Below are 24,019 nucleotides of genomic sequence, written 5' to 3' on the forward strand. Positions count from 1 at the left end.
CCCCCCAACACTCACTGTCCACAGTCGCGTCCAGTATAGCCGGTAGGACATCTGTCACAGGTAGGTCTGTTGTCATCATCCAGGTAGCAGGATGGAGAGAACCTGAAAAAAAACCCAGAAAAAAGTCACAAACATGTTACTAAGTTTGAGTAAGAGTTTTACGGCACTTACAACACAAAAAGGTCATACTAGTGCAGACGATTAGGGATGTTACAAGAGAGTAACAAACATAAAAAAAGAAGTAGGAGAGATCAGGACGATAGATTTTTTATAAGAAAGAAGGAGAAAACCACACCAGAGCACCCGCCAACTACCCACACAAACATATTACTACACTACATACTATCATCAACCAACTGTTCACAAGTACTAAATGTAACTCATTCAGAACATAAGTTTTTCGAAGTGGCTAGCCGTACTTAGATCTAGGTTTGGCCCAATCGACTCAAGCCTGTTAAGTACACAGGTCTCATTAGATCTAGATCTAGTAATTATTCAGGTTCAAATACATGCAAGTCAGTAAGACACCTTTGGTTTTGTCTGAAATACAAATACTTTAGGCATTGCAAACTAAAAATTTCATTTACAATTCAGCCATCAATATTAAGTACGGCTAGCCTGACAGTCTAGCCGTCCTTAAGTACGGCTAGCCTGGCTGTCTACCCGTACTTAAGTACGGCAAGACTGCCAGTCTAGCTGTACTTATCTTAGGCCCTATTAACATTAGAAAACAGGAGGTTTAAAATACATGCACTGTCATTAAGGCACCTGGTTTTGTCTCAAATACAAATACTTTAGGTACTGCACACTAAAAATGTATATATTTACAATTTAGTAAGCCTATTTGTAGTAAATGGTCAGTCTAGCCATCATATTAAGAATAAGTACGGCTAGCCTTTTCCTAAGTTTTTTCAACAGCTTAAAACCATTTGGACTTATTTAACTTGTGACTCCATGAATAATTTTGAGGGTATGGAAAATAAACAACTTTTACAAGTTGGTGTAGTAAACTTTGTAGTGGTAGGTTTTGTAGTGGTAGGTAGTTACGTAAGTTATATGGTCCCCTTTAAGCACAAGGGGGCTATCCCGAAAAATGCAGTTTTGAGTAACTTGAAGGTAGAGTTTTTTGCCCCTTGTTCAGTTCCTTTAAAACACAAGGAGAGTTTTCTCCACAGCCAAACAAAAAATATACACACCAATGAAACAATAACTTCTCCTATAGGTAGGGCAATGCCCACTTTTGGTGTAGGTCAAGATTTCTGGAAACCCCCAAGATCTGGGTTAGCCCATTTGTCCTTAAAAGCGACCACATAATATTGGAAAGGTAAATGAATGCTGATGTTCACTGATGGTATAACAACAATAGAATGTAAATAAAGAAACAAACTATGGATGCTATTCAAATTGCCAATATAACGGCGATACGTCCAAATATTTTCCTCCGAAGTTACCGATATATTTACGAAACGTACAAATATTTTCCCCGGAAGTTACTGATATATAAGCCATACGTCTAAATGATCGCTTTTAAGCACAAGGGGGCTATCCCGAAAAATGCAGTTTTGAGTAACTTGAAGGTAGAGTTTTTTGCCCCTTGTTCAGTTCCTTTAAAACACAAGGAGAGTTTTCTCCACAGCCAAACAAATATACACACCAATGAAACAATAACTTCTCCTATAGGTAGGGCAATGCCCACTTTTGGTGTAGGTCAAGATTTCTGGATACCCCCGAAATCTGGGTTAGCCTACTTGTCCTTAAAAGCGACCAAATGTGAAGCTACTGATTTATCTGGGATACATCTGAGAAGAGTTACTGTTTTCCCTGAAGCACTCACATGTTGGAAAGTTAATTGAGTGTTGGTGTTCACTGATGTTACAAAAGCAATAGAATGAAAGTAATGAAACAAACTTTAGGGACTGTTCAAATTGTGGATAAATCGGCAATATGTCTGAATTAATGTGTTCCCCGGAAGTTATCATGCGAGCAGAGTTTTTATCCCCGAAGCACTCACATGTTGGATGGGATGGTGAGAGGACAGGGGCAGGGTCTGCAGTCATTGGGGGTTCCAGAGGTGGGGTCGCCGTAGAAACCACGGATGCACCTCTCACAACGCTCTCCCTCAGTGTTGTGTTGGCAGTTCTGGTGAGATAAGATAATAAAACCACAGTCAATTAAAATTGCTACACATTCACCCCTTTCAGTGCTGGGGCTTTTCCATCTATGTTTGTACCCCCCAAAAAAGAGATTTAACCCTACCCATAGGTCCTGAGGTCATTTTGTACCCCCGGGGTTGTATTCTTCACATTTTAGAATACTTCTGGTTCGAAGATCTCTTTGAAACTTTCAGTATTTCATATGGATCTGATTAAAGAGTAATTGCGTCTTTGGAAAGTGGTGGCACAGAGTTCCCCACACTGTATGGATATGATAGTAAAACATGATGTACGGATAGGGTTAAACAGAGCAATTCATAATAATTTTCCCTTATTAAGAATAAGCAATTGCATACATTGCATAAGTGGTGAGGCCTATCCATCTACATCTGTACAAAAAAAGGAGATCTAAAAAAAGCAATTTATAATAATTTAGCCTAAATAAGAACAAACAACAGCATAAATTGCAATTACATTTTCTAAAATACCCTCTATAAACCAGTAGAAAAATGGCAGTGAACTGATTTTGAAGAAGACAATGTGAGGCAGCGTGATGGAATCAGGCTCTCGTCAAAATAATCAAAGTGACAAAACTTGCATTTTTCGGCAGGTTTGTGAATTTTTAAAAACTTTTTGTTTTTTCGCTCAACACCTTTCATGCCCATTAAATAACTCATTTCTGTGTGGATTTTTATAAAATAAAACCGTTGATTAAAGACACAAAAAATAAAAATTTACAGTTTCCATGGACTCTCCAGCTTTGAAATCTACCAAGCTTTGGTGGCCATTTTTTCACTAATTTTACCTCTTAAACCACCTCCTTCAATCCAAGATATCTCCACTTCTATTTGAAGATGAATGGGTAATATTTTCATTGAAAACAAGACAAATGAACAAGCTTTAAGATGATACCAATAACTCAATATGCCCAAAAACTGATGAGAGCCTGATTCCACCACGCTATTATATAGGCCTACATGTACAACTGCCGAGCAGTGAAGATGTAAAGTTGTATGACAACAGCCTGAGACTGCAAACAATGGAAAGTCATTACATTGTTACAAAGTTATATTATTATCTCATTATCATTATTACATGTCAACCTCGGAGCCAGAAACAACACCTTCATAAGTCTTGAAGAAGAAGTTGTTTTTTCAGGCTCTTCACCCCCAATTCATTCAGTCCTAGTGAAGATGTGTATTAAATATGGAGATCCCGACTCTTAAATAATCTCTCAATGTTGAAAGTAACGTTAACACTTTCCACCTACGTAGCACGCAGAGTGCGCAACACTTCTCCCCACGGACCTAGATACAGGTGCAGTACACGCTATATCACATCGGCGCCGATCGGCGTCCCGTGGGGAAAAGGGATGGCTTCTTACCGTCACCGAATCTCATTCCGTGGGGGCAAAGTGTTTAACTTATACAATTTTGCGATTAATAATGTTTCTTTTTTCAAACTAAAAATAATCTCCTGAAACGTGAACATTAAAAATCATGATTTTGTTTTTTATTTTAGTCCTTTTTGTACCTGGCACTCTCCGGTGTTGGGATCACAGCTTGTGGCGTGACCGTTGCAGCTACAGCGCACGCAGCGACCGAGTCCGGTACCACTGCCTTCCACGCGGAGGAAGCCAGCCGCACACTCCTGCAAAAACAAGCAGTTAGAATGTCATGTTAACATTGCATTGAAAATAAATCATATTATGTTGCTAATAAATTGTCGTATTAACATTGCTTTGAAAATAAATCATACGCTGCGATTAGATCTCATTGCATTTAAAATAAATTATTTTTTGTGGTTAGATATCCTTTTAACATTGTACTGGAAATGAATAGTATACTATCATAAAAGCTACAACAATGGCCACATTCAAATTTAAGCACAGATCACTGAATTAAATGTTATAAAAAAAAAAAAATCAAATAACCCCCCCCCAAAAAAAACCCCAAACAAACTCTTACAAACCTGGCAAGAGAGACCGGTGTAGCCATCGGGGCAGATACACTTCTCCACCTCGGGAGCGGCACGTTTTCCGGTCGGCTGGGGTACAGCAATCTCCATACGCAGGTCGGTGAGACTGACAGAGTCCATGACAGAGTGGTATGTGGCTCGGATCAGGATCGCGTCGATGTCGGCCAACACACTCAGGAAAGCCTCCCTTGACGGGGTCTGGCCGTCCATCAGGTTTCTGAAGGAGCTCTGTTGTCACACAACGAAACAGGTAAGATAATTAATATGTTTTGGTTTTAGTAAAAGGTTTACAGCGCTTGCAACTAAGCACCATCCAAAGATTAGAGGTGTCATGAGAGATTAACATACAAGAAGCAGCAATAAGAACAATAGATGTTTGAAAGATAAGGAGGAGTAAATAACGCCATATTGCCTGACAACCATTCACTAAGATGATCCTGCCATGTGATGAGATAGTGAGATAGTATATGACACAAGACAACAGTAGGCCTTTAACTCTTTAAACCCCATCAGACGCTGAGAGCGTCCAGTACTAGAGACAACTGTTTCGTTTTATTTAGAGCTAGTTTTTGCTTGTTATTCGAAACTATTCCTGTACCAAGTTTTTAGTAATGACTAAGCCTTTGTTTCCGCTATTTAGAAGTTGGTCTTAGAGGCAAACTTTTGGGGTTGTAAAGAGAAATAGTGCACCAGGTTCAGAAATGGTGGAAAAAACTCAGGGCTTTAAGACTAAGAGTTACGGACAGAATGAAGAAAACAGCACTCAATGGATGTTAAAACTGCACTGATCAACACCTTAGGTTTTAGTAGAATGCTAACAAAAGGAGAGAAAGAAAAGAAAAGACTATTTCTTCCTTGTGTCAAACTGCAATAATAAAATCTATATGCAAGAACAGGCATCTCCAAACCCCCCCCCCCCCCCCGACATGCACACAAATACAAACACATAAACACACACACACACACTCACATACACACACACACACACTTACACACACACACACACACACACACACAAACACACACACACACACACACACACACACACACACACACACACACAAACATTTAAACGCACAGGCCCACAATTCGCCTCCCCCTCCCCCCTTACCTCAGTGAGCAGAATATCGTAGTCGTAAGACTGACGGGCCTTGGGAGATGGACGGAACAAGTAGTACATCCTCTTGTCTTGCTTGCTCTGGACACAGAAATAACCGGTGAGTGTGTATACATTATGGGACACAGAAATAACAGGTCAGTGTGTATACATTATGGGACACAGAAATAACCGGTGAGTGTGTATACATTATGGGACACAGAAATAACAGGTCAGTGTGTATACATTATGGGACACAGAAATATCAGGTCAGTGTGTATACATTATGGGACACAGAAATAACCGGTGAGTGTGTATACATTATGGGACACAGAAATAACAGGTCAGTGTGTATACATTATGGGACACAGAAATAACAGGTCAGTGTGTATACATTATGGGACACAGAAATAACAGGTGAGTGTGTATATATTATGTATCTTAAATTTGAACGATTGTCAAATATTAAAATCCTCAACTTTATATTCTCTTTAATTTTTTTTTATAATGAAAAATGAGAAGTGAAACAAAATTATAATAAGCACTTATGATATGGCAAATAAAAAGAAGAAAAGTCAGTATCAATATCGTTGAGGAGTGATTTTACAATAAGTTTCTTTCATTCTTTAATTATGCAAAAACAATTATGTACATTTGTGAAAACCATTCTTATTATTTTCCCACCGATACGAACGCAAATCAAATACCCAAACTACAATTAATAAATCGCTACCTTAGTATCACAAAGATCTATCCGCTCAGTACCTAGTTTTGAGAAATTTGAAGGAAAAGATTTTGAGTTTCACTTCATGCCAAGCTTTTTCAAATGCAATTCTTTGAATACCTTGATAACAATTAATTCTTAATAATCTTATGATTGTGACAAAGCAGATAGAACATTTATTTTTTTATTTTTTGGTCTTAGTAACTCCAAACAGCCAAAAAAGGTCAGGTAGAACTTTATAATTCTAAGACAGCGAAATGTTAAAAAATACAAAACAAAAACAAATGTACTTACGATGATTTCCACATCAACGTCCATGTACTCACGACCAGCATCGAAGGCAGTGGTGTAGGACAGACCGAATCTCAGGAAGCCTCCATAGGATGACACCTGTACACAAACCATACATACGTTATCAGTGCTACAGAAAAACATACAGAAATATTATAACACTTTGCGGTCACTTGGTGCAATAATGCGCCGATGAAAATTATCCGTTCCGGTCCCTGGCACAGTTCCTGGCTGGATGACCAGATGGGGTACTTTGTACTGTTGGCTGCATGACTACAGTGTTAAATACACAGTAGAAAAGGTATGCACACAATTTATCTTCTACAACTTCTAAATAGGATTGAACATATTTTTTGCTTCACAGCTTTAGTCAAGTTCATAATACTTTTCAAAAGTCAAAGGAGCAATGTATATCCATTGTCAGTAAATACCAATACGACATTAAAGTATAGCAAATAATTATTTTTTAAAAATTGCATTTTGCTGTAAGAGCAATGAAAACCCAGCAATGAGTGATTCCATTTCACACTTTATCTAAGGCTGAAAAACAACACTTGCCTTGTTGCCTCTGAATTTGGGAGGAAGCTGGAAGAACAAGCTCTCCTGTTCCCTCTGGATTCCTTCAAAGTTGTTGAAAGTGATCTCGTTGCGGGAAGCATCCATGGTGAAGCCGTCGGAGATGGTACGGGACAAGCGACGATTGGTCAAGGCGAAGTTGTGAGTTCCGTCAGAGTTGAACATGGGGACAATCTGGGAAAAGGCAACAAATTACAGTGACATAAATAAAGGTGAGTAGGCCTACAGTCAAACTTGTTTTGATGGCCATGACGACCTGTCCGAGTCAATCATCTGTACAAACAAACACTTCCCACTTCCCATCCCCCCCCCCCTTGTGTTTTTTCAATATTATCATAATGACATTATTCAACATTTCCCCTCCTATAGCACTTTTTCCTATATAATAAAGGCAGTGTTCAAGACGTCCACCTGTCAGAGACAACCATTTTCTCCTCCACAATGGGTGGCCTTCTTGGACAATTTCGACAATATTGATCTTCGTCAAGAAATTAATTTTAAGCATTACAATTCCGTCTCTCTTGTCTTCAAAATAACCATCATAATATTTTTAACCCCCCCAAAAAAATAAAAATAAAAATTGGACATAGATCAAGTCTTCCAATCCTAACACATTTCACAAATGCACAATTCTGAAGTGCAAGACAGTATTCATAGGTACAGTATATGCGGGTGAGGAGAATTGCCCCCCTCCCTCCCATCCCCCCAAAACAAACAAACAACAAAAACAAAAAACAAAACAAAAAAAAACTTGTGTGAAAAAAAAAGTGTGTGTGTGTGTGTGTGTGTGGGGATCCAGAATCTCCTCTAAGACTGACCTCGTCTCTGTAGTAGTTGGAGCTGGAGCACTGGTTGGTGATGCCCATACAGAAACACTTGAGACATCCCTGCTCGTTGTCCTGGTTCAGGTAGAAGTAGCCTTCCTGGCAAGTGCTGCAGCGGAGACCTTGGACGTACGTCTGGCCAACAAAACAGGAAGTTTATGAACGAAATGTTATGATATCGCAAGCACATGTACAGCTAATGTATACAGTTCTGGGTCTAAAAAAACGCAGAAAATTCTGCAACTCTATCTCTCAGTGATAACAGCAAAGTTTCAAACAAATTTGAAAAAAAAAGCACCCCAGTTGTGCTTCCTTTTGAAAATGGCTCATATATGAAAGGAGAAAGAGAGAGGGAGGGAGAGAGAGGGGAGAAATGGAGAGGGGAGAGAGGGTTAGGTGGGGCAGGGGGAGAGGGAGAGAGAGACAGAAATACAAAGAGACAGAGAGATAGAGAGAGAGAGATGGAGAGAGAGAAACAGAGAGAGAGAGAGAGAGAGAGAGAGAGAGAGAGAGAAACAGAGAGAGAGAGAGAGAGAGAGAGAGGAAGAGAACGCAAGAGGGAGACTGGAAATAAGACAAGAGACAGATACAGAGAGATGAAAACAGAGACAGAGAAAGAGACAGAGACAGAGAGATAAAAACAGAGATATTCACGGTAAACTTCTGACTCACCTTGCACTGGCATTGCTGAGTGTTGGGGTCGCAGAGTGCGTTGGGAAGGGTACCCCTGTCGTCACAGTCACAGGTGACATCTGAGGAGGAGACAAAATTAATTAGTTTAAAACAGCATAACACAACGCCTGAACATCATGAACATTTTGCAGAATTTGATGAAATAACGTCCCGCGACACCCAAAAGGTTATAAGCGGTGAATAAAAATAAAGATGAAATAATGAATCTGTACACAATGACAATGTGAAAATTACAATTCATACGAAAAGGTGAGATGTTACCACAATTGGATCCAAAATGGTCAATTTAAAAAACCATCCTTCCCCTTTAAAAAGTAATGGAAAAAAGGGATTCGAAAACTATAAGTTTGATTTAAAATTTAGTAGCCTGATGCTTTGCTAAAAAAAAAAACCCTGAATACAATTTAAAAAATGACTTACTGATCAATTTACAGAAGTCTCCAGGGCGGTTGGGGTTACCTTGGTAACCATCAGCACATCTGGGGATTATGAAGAAACAGTTCTAGCATTAGATTAAATTAAGGGATACATTAGGCCTACCTTGTTCAGAAAAATAGAAATCTAAAGACTGGGGTTTTAATATGTTCTTAATACATCATTAAGACAGCATAACCTTCTGCATCTTGACATCTTACTTGTTTTACTTGTGTGAAAAACAAGTAAGATGTCAAGATCTCGACAGTATAAGCAGTATAACATATGTTATGCCGTTGTAAAAGAAAATTTGCCTGTGGAGATCAATAAAGTGGAATTCATTCATTCATTCATTCATTCATTCATTCATTCATTCATTCATTCATTCATTCATTCATTCATTCATTTATTTGTTCATTCGTTTATTCGTTTATTTATTAATTTACGAATTTATTCACTTATCTATTTGTTTGTTATCAACACATTTTCCCTTACCTCTCGCAGCGACGTCCAGTATGACCGATGGGGCAAGACAGACAAGTCACTTGACCATCTGCCTCCAGTTGGCAGTCTGGGCTGAACCTGGTTTTCACAGGAAGTAAATCAAGTACATCTTTAGAATTTCAATCCAATTCAGATTTTGATTCATTTTTCAACAAATAATGTGCATTACTCAGAGAGGCTTTACAAATCAAGGCTCCTTGGCATAGGTCTACATATTTTTTTACAAATCATAATAGGCCTAGGCCTAACAATAAGTTAAGAGCTTACAAAACAAGCAGAAATTTGAAAAAGCCAGAGTTAATACTAGACTTGTATTATGGGAAAACTTCTTCAGAAAAATATGTATAGGGCCTACATCTAAGGGTTTTTCTCTTCTACTCTGCATCTATTTTTCACCCTTTAAAATGGTAATGAGTAAATTATGGTTGAGCTGAGATAAAAATAATTCATTTTATAACGTTTGACTTTTTTGTTTTAAAGTATCCCAATTTGTTCAAAGTTTAATGTTAAAATATAAATAGATGCTATTGGCTTTACTATCATCTTCACTATTTCCTCACAACTGACCTTCATGAATGTACAGATGCTGAGAGGTCTAAACTTTGTTTTTTGTTAAAGTAAAAGTTTTACGACACTTGCAACACAAACAGCTCATATAAGTGCCAATGATTAGAAGTGTTACAAGAGAGTAACGTACAATGAAAAAAGGAGATGAAGGATGTTTGATTGAATAGAGCAGAGCAAAAGCTTCGACAAAGGGAGAAAACTCACTGGTTGGGAGACTCGGTGAGAGGACAGGGGCACTTCTGGCAGTCGTTGACGGAGCCACGAGTGGAGTTGCCATAGTAACCACGGCTGCAGCGCTCGCATCTGTCTCCCTCAGTGTTGTGACGGCAGTTCTGACAATCAGAAAAAAAAACAAGCACAACTTTAGCACCCAAAAAAATAAAGAAAAATTTGTGAAAAGAAAATAAAACAATTATTTATATTCCGAGCATCCCTGTCTCTGATTTCTGATTTTGTCCTGACGAAATCACCTATCTCTTATAAACACAACATCAAGCTAATAGTTTTAAGTTTGTTTTGTTCCGAATTAGGATGGAAATTACCTCTGCTATATACATCAAGGATGAGTAAACTAAAAGTAAAACCTTTCATGCAATGTTGCGTTTCCAGCTTCTACGTTAATAGTGATGTTAACATTCTACTCTTACAACGTAAGATTTTGAGAACATTTCGGGGTATTTTTGGGGGGTGAAATTTTGTCTCGTCAATATGGTCTATATAAATCACCCAGGATATACAGAAATATAGTCACATCAAATTCACATCATATCAAAGATAATTTCATATGGAAGCTGAAAATATAGGAATCATGAATATATGACTTAACATAGACGTATGGCTTGTCTTTGTTGAGTCAAAGGTCAGAGGTTGCTACTCACCCTGCACACGCCATTCTCAGGGTCGCAGTCACTGGAGTGACCATTGCACTGGCAGGGCTCACAGAGGCCAAGGTAAAGGCCACGGCCGGTCCTGGTGTAGCCAGGGGCACAGTCCTGGGAAATAGCAATGATAATGATAATAGTAATAATAATAATAATAATAATGATAATGACAATGATAAAAATAATAACAATAATAATATTAATATTATTAATAATGATAACAATAATGACAATGATAACAACAATAGTAATGGGAATTTATTTCGCGCTAAATCGCTGGAAAGCTCACAATACACTCCCTTGTACACCGATAGATAACTTGTGATTTCAATCATAAGGCAGTTCTAGAACATAAATATGCTTCCTTTTCCCTTCAAAACATAAACACAAAGTCTTGCACACCTAGCAAGATACGCTACAAATAAACCAATACACATATCGTTAATTCAATCAAAAGGCAGCTCCAACACATTTATGCTTCCCACAAATAAATCAATACACACAATGTGATCTCAAACAAGAGACAATCCTGACATATTTCATTCATTGTTTCAGGAAGCAACATCCCTGCATTCCGAACATGTCCATTGATGCTCCGTTGCTCTCTCCAAAATGTCGCTGAGGGTCTTTCCACTGATTGTGCCAGTGCATATCTGGTTGAACGTTCTTCTGTTCTTTCCCAGATTTTCCGCTTCCTTTTTGTATTCCCAAAACCATCATCCTCTCCCCAGCAGTACTGGCCTCTGCCTCCCTATCTTCCTCCTCAATCAGCTGGTGAAAGAGACATCCTGATCCTATCTGGTTGAACCGTTCTGTCAACTGAGATGGCCTCACCGGCCAGTCTGTTGGCTATTTCATTTCCCCTGACATATTTACAGAACAAAAGCACAGACTGTTACTTACCTCACAAGACAATCCGCGGTAGCCCTGAGGGCAGACGCACTGCTCCACGGGGTAGGCTCTGTCCTGTCCGGTACGTCGGTCCTCCGCAATGTCCAGGGAGATGCCGCTCAAACTGTCGACAGGAGAGAGAAGGAATTTTCTAGAAGTTTCTAATCAAAGTTTTCTTATTGAAAAATTAACAGTCGCTCCAGTGGAACCCACAGGGAGCACACGGCAGGGGTAGGCCACGGGAAACAGGGAGGAAATTTGTGGAAAGGGACAGGAGAGAGAGATGAAGCTCACTTGGAACGAGCTTAGAAGGATGGCCCAGGGCAGACATAAATGGAAGGAGCTTGTATGTGGCCTATACCCTGCCAGGGATGAAAGGCATTGATGATGATGATGATGATGATACTCTCCCTCCTACCCTGCTTACCAAAAAATGATGATGATGATGATGATGATGATGATGATGATGATGATGATGATGATGATAATGATGGTGTGTGTTTTTATGCTCCAAACAACACAATTTAGATTTTTTAAGAAGCGAGCATTTGATCCTGCCTATCAGGGCCAACCCAGGCTGACAGGGATACAACATGCCAGTAGAAAGACTGAGGTGCTCTATAAAAATTTTTCCGACTCGAGAATTGAACATGTGCCTACAGAAAAGCACCTAACCACTACAACACAGGTGATGGTGAGTCAAAGATCAGCTGCAAAAAACCCCCAAAAAACTGTACACAAAGCTTGACACAAACTGTAATCTTAATACAAAATATCACCTTATTTAGTAAACAATTGAAAATAGTAAAGGTGCATAAAAAATTTTGAGTGCCATTCAGATATGAACCATGCCTATTGTACTAAAATAAATTAAGCTCGCAAACAAGGTTTTAGAGCTGAATACAACAAACCAATATACCTGAATGTCATTTAGAAACAAAAATGGTGAGTGAAAAAAAACCCTAAATAAAAAAAACATTTTCATGAAAAAAAAAAAGTGATAAACTTTATTATTCTGAAGACAGTAAACTTCAAAAAAACAAAATAAGAAATGATTTTTTCAAGTTACTTACGCAGTCTCGTCAATCTCATTAGCATATGAGGCACGGACCAGAATGAAGTCGAGATCAGCCAGAGCCATAAGCAGGTGCTCCCTGGTCGCACTTTCTCCATCCACTCTCATCCACTCGGTCTGAGGAATTGAGAAATATCGCCCATTGGCATGAAACTAGGCTCTGTTTAAGAGAATGGGACAGAACAAATTATTCACATTTTTCTGATTCATGGGCAATTTTTGAATATTAATCCCACAGACAGAAAAAAAAGAGTCTAAAACAGCACCAGGACATGGATGGCTGGTGCCTCTATAAACAAATCATTGATGGTCAAGGTCAAGGTCAAGGGCAATTTTTGTGGGAACTTTTTTTGTTTGGTCAACACCCAAGCTTTGGAAGACACCAAATTTTGGTGGCCATTTTCTCATTAAGACACCGGGAGATCCTCATCTCCTTAATTAAATGGCAAATATTTCAACTTCTACCCAAGACAGAGGCAGTTGGTGTGGTTTGGTTTTAACCCTATGAACTTGAGCACAAACCACCTTTAACCTCCTGAATACCAAATTTTCTTTCACGTCTCAGTGCATCCCCGAGTAAATCCAGCTTTTGTGCTCCTGAGGAACCTCAACCTTTTCTGATAATGGCCTTGGCTTGGTAATAAAGGCTCATCCTGTATGGTTTTTACAAAGCAGGGGTCACTCAACTAGAGGTTAGACCAGAAGTCATTACGAGTTGCCCACAATTCCAGGATATGGTGTTTTCCACTTTGGGCATGATGAAAAAATGCTGGTTAAGACCTCTGAACAAGTGGAGACCTTGCACGTTTTAACATACGTGTTCTTACTTGTCTGTTAAAGAATTCTTTAGTTCTCTCTCCCCATTTATTCTTCAACATCATTCAAAAAGTTATGTAGTGGCAACTTTAATATTACTAACAAAAAATCCTTTTCTTCCATTCAAAGTTTTTGACAGGGTTTCAAGAACAATTGGCACAAAATATCTTCTCTGATTATTCAAAATACCTCAATAAATGGCACTTGGAATGATTGCTGTCTGCCTTCCTGCACTGGGCGAGAAGATCTGTACATCAGAGTGATATCATTGCCCTGAGAAAAAGAAAATGATGATTAGGAGTTTATTTGGAATGTAAGAAAAGTCAAAGAAGAATAAAAACATAGATTGATACTAATCATGGAAACCCTTAGAAAGGCTTTAATGCAGTAAATAAAATGTTCCAACTAAATGGACAACTTTACTCATATAGGCAAAATGATCAGTCAAATATATTTTATACAATTTCTACCCTTGAAACTCAAGTGGTTAAAGGCATAACAATAATGTAAATCGCATAGATGTATGGAAAAAAATGAAGGTACCTTATTTTACAAATATAAAAGAAAGATTTCTTTATGTTTCTTAAAGTCCGCAAGGCTCAAAGATGTATGTTTTGACGTTCAAACTCACTCCAATTTCCACAATAGGGTTGGACAGAGAGATCTGAGAGTTGTCCCTTCCGGCACGGTAGCGGATGGTGAACCTGAGGTTTCCTCCGTAGGAAGACACTTTGTCGCCCAGGAACTGTTGGGGCAGGGCCCAGTAGTAGATGCCAGGCTCCAGACGGCTGAATCCACGGAAGACGAGCTCGCGAGACTGGCGATCTATGGAGAGACCCTGGGTGAATCTCTGCTTCTGCATCATGTCTGTGATGTACACGCCGGTGTCTGGTTGGTTGATGGATACACCAACCTGGGGACAGAACAACAGCAGTGAAAATGTATGGTCATTGTTGACTATGCTACAAAGGTTGGACTGGGAGTAGAGCACGAATAAGGGGGCAAAGTTGTCGCTAAATATGGACATCTAAAGAAGCTATTTATTACTATGCATTAATTTAAAGATAATTGATCTTTTTACAATGTCTGAGAAAAGAAGGAGCAAACTGCTCAGCATCTTATGATGTTAACAAATTGCACATAACGTAAGTAAAAGTAAAGCTGTTCCCGTATCCAATCTGGACTTTGGGGATGGCCTTGTTAGTGAGACAACTTCCTGGGCCTTCAGCATATTGTGGTAGGGTGGCCAGTTCCTTTCCATGCCGCCTTTACTTCCCCAACTTGAAGTCAGGTCCCCATTACTGCTGGGTGGGCAGGAGGGGGCGAAAAAAATCCTTGTTCGAAGCGAGGCTCGAACCCGGACTTTCTGCTTTGGAGACGAGCCCATAACGTAAGTACAATTGTTAAAAGAATGAAATAGTTTTTTCTCTCTCCTGAAAAAGTTGCTTTTTGGGCTTATAGTGGCCTATACTAGAACAGCCTGCCTACAATAGAACACACTGTGTATGTTGGCAATAATATAAATGATGTAACGGTAACTAGTTTGAGTGGGTGGTTGGCGGGTGCTCTGGTGTGGTTTGCATCTTCTTTCCTATCAAACATCTATCGTCCTTATCTCCCCTTCTTCTTTTTTATGTTTGTTACTCTCTTGTAACACCTCTAATCTTCTGGCGCTCATATGACCGTATGCAGTTGCGAGCGCCGTATAACCTCTACTAAAACTAAACTAAAACTAGTTTGACCTCTGACCTGAGCGCGGTTCCAGGAAGAGCTCTGACAGGTCTGAGTGACGCCCATACAGAAGCAGGAGATGCAGCCGTACGGGTAGTCGGAGGACAGGTAGAAGGTGTCGTCCTTGCAGCTGTCGCAGTACCGGCCTTCAACGTTGCCCTGAAGAGAGGGAAAGAAAAACACAACTGTTGCAATAATGGCCTTCCATTTTACCCTCGACGGAAAGAAAGAAAAACACAACTGTTGCAATAATGGCCTTCCATTTTACCCTCGACGGAAAGAAAGAAAAACAGAGCGAAGTATTTAATAACTGTTGCAATACTGGTTTTAAACATTACCCTCGATGGAATGAAGGAAAAATAAAGAAAGTATTTAACAAATTTTGCTGTACTGGCCTAATGTTATTATTATTATTATCATCATCAACATCATTAACATCATCATCATCATCATTATCATCATCATCATCATCATCATCATCATCATCATCATCATTATTGTTATTATTGTTATTTTTATTATCATCATCATCATTATTATTATTATAATTATAATTATTATTATTATCTATATCACCATTATCAGCAGTAATAGTAGTAATAGTAGTTGTATGTTGAAAAGCCTGATGAGAAGAGTTGTGACAGTAGGTCTGTCATCCTACCTTGCAGGTACACTGTCCAGTAATCACATCAGGGAGGTCAGTCACACTGCCGCGCTGGTCGCACACTTTGAAGTCCGTGTCTGTGGGGAAAGATACGAGCCTCAGTTGAAAACTGTTTGTAAATAGTAAAGAAAAGACTAGATTGAAGGAGTCAAGGAGGCCCTAAGAAATTAAAATATCCCAATTAAAAGAGCTGCGGAGCTGGCCTACCATAGAAAACTGCAGCTCCCCTCGACGCTTACCAGCAACAGATGATGAAAAAGTCGTCAGCATTATCATCATCATTGCCTTTCTCACCCTGTACCAGGGTAAAGGCAACAAAAAAACACCTTCCACCTTTCTCTATCCTGGGCTTGCCTCTTGATGTTATTCCATGTCTTCCCACTTTTCTGTACATCAATTTTTGTGAATAACTTAAAAGTAGGTAAATAATTGTAACGTTGTCTATGCTCTATATCTGAGGAAATACTTCAGTTGACCATATATAGATGTGTTTTCTTTTAACACAAAAATTAAGCGCTGACTTCTCTAATTGTGCTGTTTATTTCTCTAAGATCAAGAACAATTAATTAATAGGCCTATAATTTTTTTTCTGTTTCAAACTATTGTCTCTTTGCCTTGCCTAAGGACACATTCCAGAGACTACCAATCTAAAATCTGTAACGTCAACATTGCTTTCCATTCTTTGTGAACCAACATTAAGTAACTGACCCCTATCGCTGACCTAGTGGTTAGGCTACTGGACTCGTAATCCTGAGGTTGTTGGTGACCTAGTGGTTAGGCTACTGGACTCGTAATCCTGAGGTTGTCGGTGACCTAGTGGTTAGGCTACTGGACTCGTAATCCTGAGATTGTCGGTGACCTAGTGGTTAGGCTACTGGACTCGTAATCCTGAGGTTGTCGGTTACCTAGTGGTTAGGCTACTGGACTCGTAATCCTGAGTTTGTCGGTGACCTAGTGGTTAGGCTACTGGACTCGTAATCCTGAGTTTGTCGGTGACCTAGTGGTTAGGCTACTGGACTCGTAATCCTGAGGTTGTTGGTGACCTAGTGGTTAGGCTACCGGACTCGTAATCGTGAGGGTGTGGGTTCAGGGTTTGAGTCGCGGGCCCGACGTTGTGTCCTTGGGAATGGCACTTTAAACGAATTTTCCTCACTTCACCCTGGTGGGAATGGGTACCCGCCCATAGACAGCAAAAGACCTTGTCAGTATGTTAGTGTTTTAGTGCCTATAAATAGCCATTTGCACTGTATGCTTCCAAGGAAGTTGAGGTTGTTTCAGAATGCTCTCAGGTCTGCTGGGGTAATAGTATAGATTGTGAAGCCCATAGAGCTTGCTGTTGAGCTGGGATTTGCGTTATACAAATGTTATCTATTATCAACTCTCCTACCTCCGGCCTTTCTGCAGCGGCCGCCTTCGACAGCAGGGTTTCCGAGATATCCTTCGTCACACCTCTCACACCTGCGTCCGGTGTAGCCCTCAGGGCAGGCGGTGCAGGTAATGTCTCCGTCAAAGTCACGGATGCAGGTGGGGCTGAACCTGGAAGATACAAATAAGTGCAAAGTGGAAAAAAAGTTTGTATCATTTACTACTTCAATACAAAATCTATAGCAAAGCCCTTAACATCTTCCCATCGCTGTAGGTCCTTCTATTCAATTGCTATGAGCTCTGGTACACCCATATATATATGCTGCAGCATACACTGTGAGCTTACCTAGTACACCCTTACATCATGCTGCAATATATCATGCTGAGGGCAAACCTGGTGTGCTTTTGTATATCACTGCTGCACGCACTTTGAGCTTACCTGGTACACCCTTGAAACCTCATGTTTTGTTTCATTCCTAGTTCCAACCTCAGTTTTGAATAAAGAAAGTTATATATATCCCTGTGGTCTGTGTTCACTTGCTGATGCAATCATGTCTATTTTTAGGTTGCTGTGCGTGGGAACCACACACGACAAAGTCTACAACAAAGATAGATTTGTACCCCATCATGGTTGGAAATTGAACTCGAGAACTCGAACATGACATGTACAGCCCTCTCCCTGATCCTTGAAGTACTCACTGGTTGCTTGGGGTGCTCAGAGGGCAGGGGCAGGGCTGGCAGGCGTTGGGACGTCCAGAGCTTGGGTCGCCCACAAAGCCAGGGGCGCACTGGTTGCAGTAGGGTCCGGCGGTGTTGTCACGGCAGTTCTGAAACCAAACAGCAGTAACAGTTGTCGAGTACCTGACTCACGGAGTTGATGTTTCATCCATCAGAGGGTGAAAGGAAATATACATCTGACCCATGTCTATAAGTTGCAAGTATTAGTTTTAACCTTTCCAGCCCCATGTGCGTATATTTTCAGCAGCGCTTGTACCTCCCTCCGTCCCAAGAGCGTATATTCTCAGTTTCGGGGGGTACCGAATTCGCACATTTTTCGAAATTAGCGAACTTAATTAAACTTTAATTTTTTTATTACTTGTTCATTTACCTTTAAAAATTGGTATATGTTATTATCAAAGCTACATTACAAAGATACTACATCACTTTTTAGAATGAATGCCTCTTTTTCTGAAATACTGCTGTATTGGCTGGGACTGGGGTTAGGGAGTGCACAAAAATGGCTGGGGCTGGAAGGGTTAATAAGAGTTTTTCGGTACTTGCAACACAAATAGGCCATACAAGGGCCAAAGACTAGACTCAAGGTGGTACTTGAGGGCAACATTCAAGGAAATAATAAAAAAAATAAAATAATAAATTACACTTTTATTTGTCCCAGAAGGGCACTTTGTTTTACAATGGCAAACATACATACATAAATACATAATTATAAATACGTACATACACAAATACATACATGCATAAATACATACATAAATACACACTATTACACAAATACAGAACAGTTTAATAACAATGCCACTGTCGGTCGCCACTGTGCAGCACCCTGTAATTTGAGCTAGGGTTGTCGTGTCTTGCTCAAGGACACACTCCAGTGACCACCCATCTGATCCCCGTGTCACCGACACTTGCTTGACATTGCTTGAGTCAAAACTCACTACTCACTTAGCCACTGGAGCCCCCAAAAGAAGGAGGAGGGATGAGGATGATAGATGTTTGACAGGAAAGAAAGAGTAAACCACACAAGGCACCCACCGACCACCAACAGTTACAAGTATGCTAATCATCCTTTCAAAGGGCTCACATGAAATATCTACTTCCCAATAAGTTTCCCATTTTTATTCTATGAACTTTGATTCAGCACAGCAAGCAGATGGAGAATGAAAAGACACAGACAAAGATCACTTAACTGAAGCTTCTTAAAAAAATTCTTAGATCATTTAGCTTGTATCCTGATTACATTTTCATCAAAATTTTTTTAAAAAGGTCAAATATGATAAGATGTACATTACTGATCCTTTTAGGAGAAAAAACTAAGAGTGTTTTATGCAACTGCTACAAGGACAATCACACAGACAAATATTTTATATTGACACACACAAAAAGACAAAATTTCAACCCTCAAACATACCCACTGTCATTCAATACCTCTCTCTCTCTCTCTCTCTCTCTCTCTCTCTCTCTCTCTCTCTCTCTCTCTCTCTCTCTCTCTCTCTCTCTCTCTCTCTCTCTTTCTCTCTTTTCATTCTCTCTCTCTCTCACTCTCTCTCTCTCTCTCTCTCTCTCTCTCTCTCTCTCTCTCTCTCTCTCTCTCTCTCTCTCTCTCTCTCTCTCTCTCTCTCTCTCTCTCTCTCTCTCACACACACACACACACACACAGCTCTTACCCTGCAGATGCCATTGAATGGATCGCACTCGTTGGAGTGTCCGTTGCAGTTGCAAGCGATACACTCACGGCCGTATCTGCCTCTCTCCACACGGTAGAAGCCGGGGGCACAGTCCTGAGAAAAGAAATTATACCACATTGTAGTTGGGTTTTAGAACTGGGTGAGTAATTGAGTAATCAAGACTCTGTGTGATGCTAAAAAGACTGGCTTGAGGCAACAACAACAACAACAACAACAACAACAACAACAACAACAACAACAACAACAACACCAGCAAACAGCAACACTAATTACAACAGACAACAAAAACAACAACAACAATAAAAACAAAATCATCAACAATACCAACAACAACAACAATAACAACGACAACAACAACAACAATAACAGCAACATTAATTACAACAGCACACACACACAACAACAACACAGTAACAGCAACATCAATAACAACAGCATTTACAACAGCTCGAACAACAGCAACAACAACAACAACACTACCATCACCAACAACAACAAAACAGCAACAACAAAAACAGCAACAACAAAAACAGCAATAACAAAAACACCACCACCACCAACAACAACAACAAAAACAGCAATAACAAAAACACCACCACCACCAACAACAACAACAACAACACCAACAACACCACCACCAACAACAACAACAGCAGCAACAGCAAGAGACATACCTCACAAGAGTTGCCCGAGTAGTCAGTAGGACACTGACACTGCTCCACAAAGACAGCTCACAACAACAACAACAACAACAACAACAACAACAACAACAACAACAACAACAACAACAACAACACAAGGGAGGTGGTGGCCCTGGCAAAGAGCACGCTCTTCGGGGCTCCAAACATTTCGAGCGGATGGACTACCACACACACACACAACAACAACAACAGCAGCAACAACAATATACCTCGCAAGAGTTGCCCGAGTAGCCAGTAGGACACTGACACTGCTCCACAAAGACGGCACGGCCCAGTCCAGTTGGCTGGTTTCCTCCGGTGGTCAACAAGACATTGCCCAATCTGAGACGAGACGAGAAACACATTAAATATGTGAGGCAGCGTGGTGAAATCAGGCGCTCGTCAAAATAATTAAATTTAAAAAATAGGCATTTTTCTGCATATTGGCCATTTTTTATCGAATTTTTTGTTTTTGACTATTTTTTGCTTTTAGTTGTCCATTCAAATATACATTTCTGTGTGGATTTTACTATAAAACGTTGATTAAAAGCACAAAATAATATATGTAAGTTTTCATTTGCCACGGGCTCTCCAGCTAAGGACATAACTAGTCTTTGGCGACCATTTTCTCAATATTTTTATGTCTGAAACCAGGTGACCCCACCTCCTTCATTCACAAATATCTCGACTTGTATTCAAGATAAATGGACATTTTTTCCTCAAAAGCAAAACAAATGAACAAGCTTTAAGATGAAACCAATAACTCCACATACCCAAAAATTGACGAGAGCCTGGTTCCACAGCGTCATGACATACATATATCCCTTTAAATCTCTTTCTAGAACACTTTTCTTGATGAGGAACTTTCCTTCCAGCTCGCCACTTCAACATTTATAAAATCTTGGTATACAAACATCCTCATCACACACATTTACCCCACACAAGTTTGTCCTAACAACTCATCGTACCTTGTCCTTATCTCTTCTCCTTCTTTTCTTAGTGCGATATTCTTTAGCAACACTTCTAATCTTCGGAGCTTATATGACCTAATTGTGTTGCAAGTGCTGTAAAACTCTAACTAAACCACAACTAAACGAGGGACAGTACCTGATGAGTGACTGCCTGTTGTCGTAGGTGGCCCTGATGAGGATGGTGGTGACGTTCTCCAGGACCATCATGAGGTCTTCACGAGACGCGTACTCCGAGATAGACGATCCTCTCACAGCACCGTCAACGCTACGCTCCCAGGAAGTCTGCGGACAGCATCAATTACCTCATGATAATAATAATAATAATAATAATAATAATAATAATAAATTAACAGAATTTATGATTAACAGAACGCTGTTCTCTATTTGATCATATTATCTAATTATCCAATTTTTCAGAATCACAAATAATGTTCCAACAATTCAGTTCTATATGCATCATCAATGACCTCATAATTAATGGAAGGCTGCTCAACATTTGTACATATCCAATTATCCAGAGTCGCAAATTCCAGGCTATAAAGGAAGAGGAAGGCCACGCAAAAGGTGTATCGAGGGTGTCAAGGAAACCCTAAGAAAACATAACATCACAACTGAAAGAGCTGCGGAGCTGGCCTACCATAGAAAACTGCATCTCCCCTCGACGCTTAATGGCAACAGAGGATGATAAAGTAAAAAGTAAAAGTAAGTAGCAAATTTCATTACAACTCCACTCTATATGCAACATCAATGAGTTCATAATTATAGAAGGCTATTCCCCATTGGAGTAACATTAAAAAATAGGCATGACAAGCACCTGAAGACCCCCCGGATATGCACACACTGTAAACATCAGAAACGATGTAGCCGGTGAAAATTAACAAACATAATGATAAGGAGTGAAAGACAACAGTGTAAAAATATAAGAATGTAACCCGATAACGACATGGGAAAAGAGAGCTGAATGCTGAGTTTATAGGCCTATCTATAACCACATCAAACACTCACCTCAACCAGAGGAACATTGACAGTTGTCTGAGATCTGGGGCGGAAGTCAGAGTCTTGTCTGTGGAAAAGTGTAATTCCATTTCCCTGGGGAAGAAGCACATAGTTTATGTTAACAAAAGCTTTGTAATGTTTACAGTAAATCTGAGAGAGGTTCTAGCTTAACCCATTCAGGTCTACGGATGAGAATACTCGTGAAACCTGGGCTCAGCCCACATACTAGCAACGAGTATTCTCGCATTCTGCCTCGCATTGGTGGCCTAGTGGTTAGGCTCTCGGACTCGCAACTGTAAGGTCGTGGGTTCGAATCCCGTCAGGGGCCCGACGTTGTGTCCTGGGGAAAGGCACTTTACACAAATTTTCCTCACTTCACCCAGGTGGGAATGGGTACCCGGCTATAGAGAGCGAAAGATCTTGTCAGTTTGTTAGTGCTTGAGCGCTTAATCAGCTACTTGCACTGTATGCTTCCTGGGAAGCTGAGAATGTTTCGGAATGTTCTATGGTCTGCTGGGGTAATAATATAGTGTAAAGCGCATAGAGCCTGCTGTTGAGCGGGGTATATGCGCTATACAAATGCTATTTATTATTATCATTATTATTATCTTTATAGAAAAAATTACTCTGTCTAATCGTGATGCATCATGGAAAAGGCCAAGGAGATATTTTTTCTGCTCGAACAGCCATTGAGTCCGCTAGTTTTTATTTACTTTCCTGGAATGACTTAATTTCGTGTTGCTATAACAAAACTGCTCAGTATATGAGGGGAGTTCACTTCTGGAGTGCTCAGATTTGGACGAGTTAAACAAAATATTCAACCGTATACGCCAAAATATGAATAACGCTAACAATACTAAATTAACAAATTTAAACAAGGATTTTTCCTCAGTAGCAGAGCCAATTCAACTCAGAGCAAAATATGCTATTGCTTGCAGACCGACTCTAGTTCTAGGATGTCACAGCTTTGAAAAAATTTCTTCAGTCCCCCGTCCATTCAGGAAAAGACCCATTTCCCAGCTCGAATGCTCCCATTAAAACGTATCCCAGTCTTTTTCTACTCATCAATCGGTTCAAGTTCTGAAGTGTCTCTTCTGAAAGTAAAAAAGAACAAAGGTAACTTACTGAGATGATCACATCGGGGTCGTTGGTCGGCACATCAAATCCATCCACCTCGTAGTAGACCTGATAGCTCAACATTCCTCCGTAACTGCTCAACTGTTGATGAAAGCCGAAAAAATATATTATTCTTAACTACTTAACTAAAAAGACATCCCATAATAGCAATACAATGAGTAGTACTTACATTGATACAAAATGTTTCGAAATATTCCACAAAGTTTAACTGATCTCATACTAGAAACAAGCATCCTTATGCCAAATGCAACGGTATTGTATGAAACAGTATTTCAGCTACAAATGAAAATGCTTCATGTTTACAGTTTGCAAAATAACTGAAACAGGAGAGGTCTTATTAAAAAAAGAATCTAAATTTCTTAATAAAACAAAGAGCCCAAGAAGGTTGCAACAGGACGTACTCTGGTAAAAGTAAGACAATAAAATAACATTGCAAAACATAAATTGTACATTGTGTCCTGACTAAAAATCTGTCTCTCTAACATATATTTATCACATCAATCAAAAAACAGACGACTTTAGCTTACTTTTGAATGAATTAAAAGAACAGGTCTCTCTTCAATCATT

At 39.7% G+C, this 24,019-nt stretch overlaps 1 protein-coding gene across 1 annotated transcript in view; it reads right to left on the reverse strand.

Annotated features, from left to right (window-relative positions):
- Positions 1-24,019, reverse strand: part of LOC101847382 (basement membrane-specific heparan sulfate proteoglycan core protein) — a gene marked incomplete at its 5' end in the record, with an annotated part of 125,383 nt that overhangs the window by 46,233 nt on the left and 55,131 nt on the right. The window contains 26 exon segments of the mRNA XM_013089265.1: positions 16-102; positions 2,012-2,139; positions 3,687-3,803; positions 4,125-4,358; positions 5,242-5,328; positions 6,245-6,340; positions 6,800-6,991; positions 7,636-7,776; positions 8,314-8,393; positions 8,755-8,813; positions 9,244-9,330; positions 10,024-10,151; positions 10,698-10,811; positions 11,604-11,715; positions 12,665-12,783; positions 13,672-13,755; positions 14,114-14,395; positions 15,232-15,372; positions 15,875-15,954; positions 17,265-17,413; positions 17,942-18,069; positions 19,648-19,761; positions 20,579-20,690; positions 21,456-21,601; positions 22,325-22,408; positions 23,441-23,533. Of these exon segments, the coding sequence (XP_012944719.1) occupies positions 16-102; positions 2,012-2,139; positions 3,687-3,803; positions 4,125-4,358; positions 5,242-5,328; positions 6,245-6,340; positions 6,800-6,991; positions 7,636-7,776; positions 8,314-8,393; positions 8,755-8,813; positions 9,244-9,330; positions 10,024-10,151; positions 10,698-10,811; positions 11,604-11,715; positions 12,665-12,783; positions 13,672-13,755; positions 14,114-14,395; positions 15,232-15,372; positions 15,875-15,954; positions 17,265-17,413; positions 17,942-18,069; positions 19,648-19,761; positions 20,579-20,690; positions 21,456-21,601; positions 22,325-22,408; positions 23,441-23,533 (3,194 nt within the window).

This window comes from Aplysia californica, unplaced genomic scaffold (genome assembly GCF_000002075.1).
Source record: "Aplysia californica isolate F4 #8 unplaced genomic scaffold, AplCal3.0 scaffold00912, whole genome shotgun sequence".
In the NCBI taxonomy this organism is placed as follows: Eukaryota; Metazoa; Mollusca; class Gastropoda; order Aplysiida; family Aplysiidae; genus Aplysia; species Aplysia californica.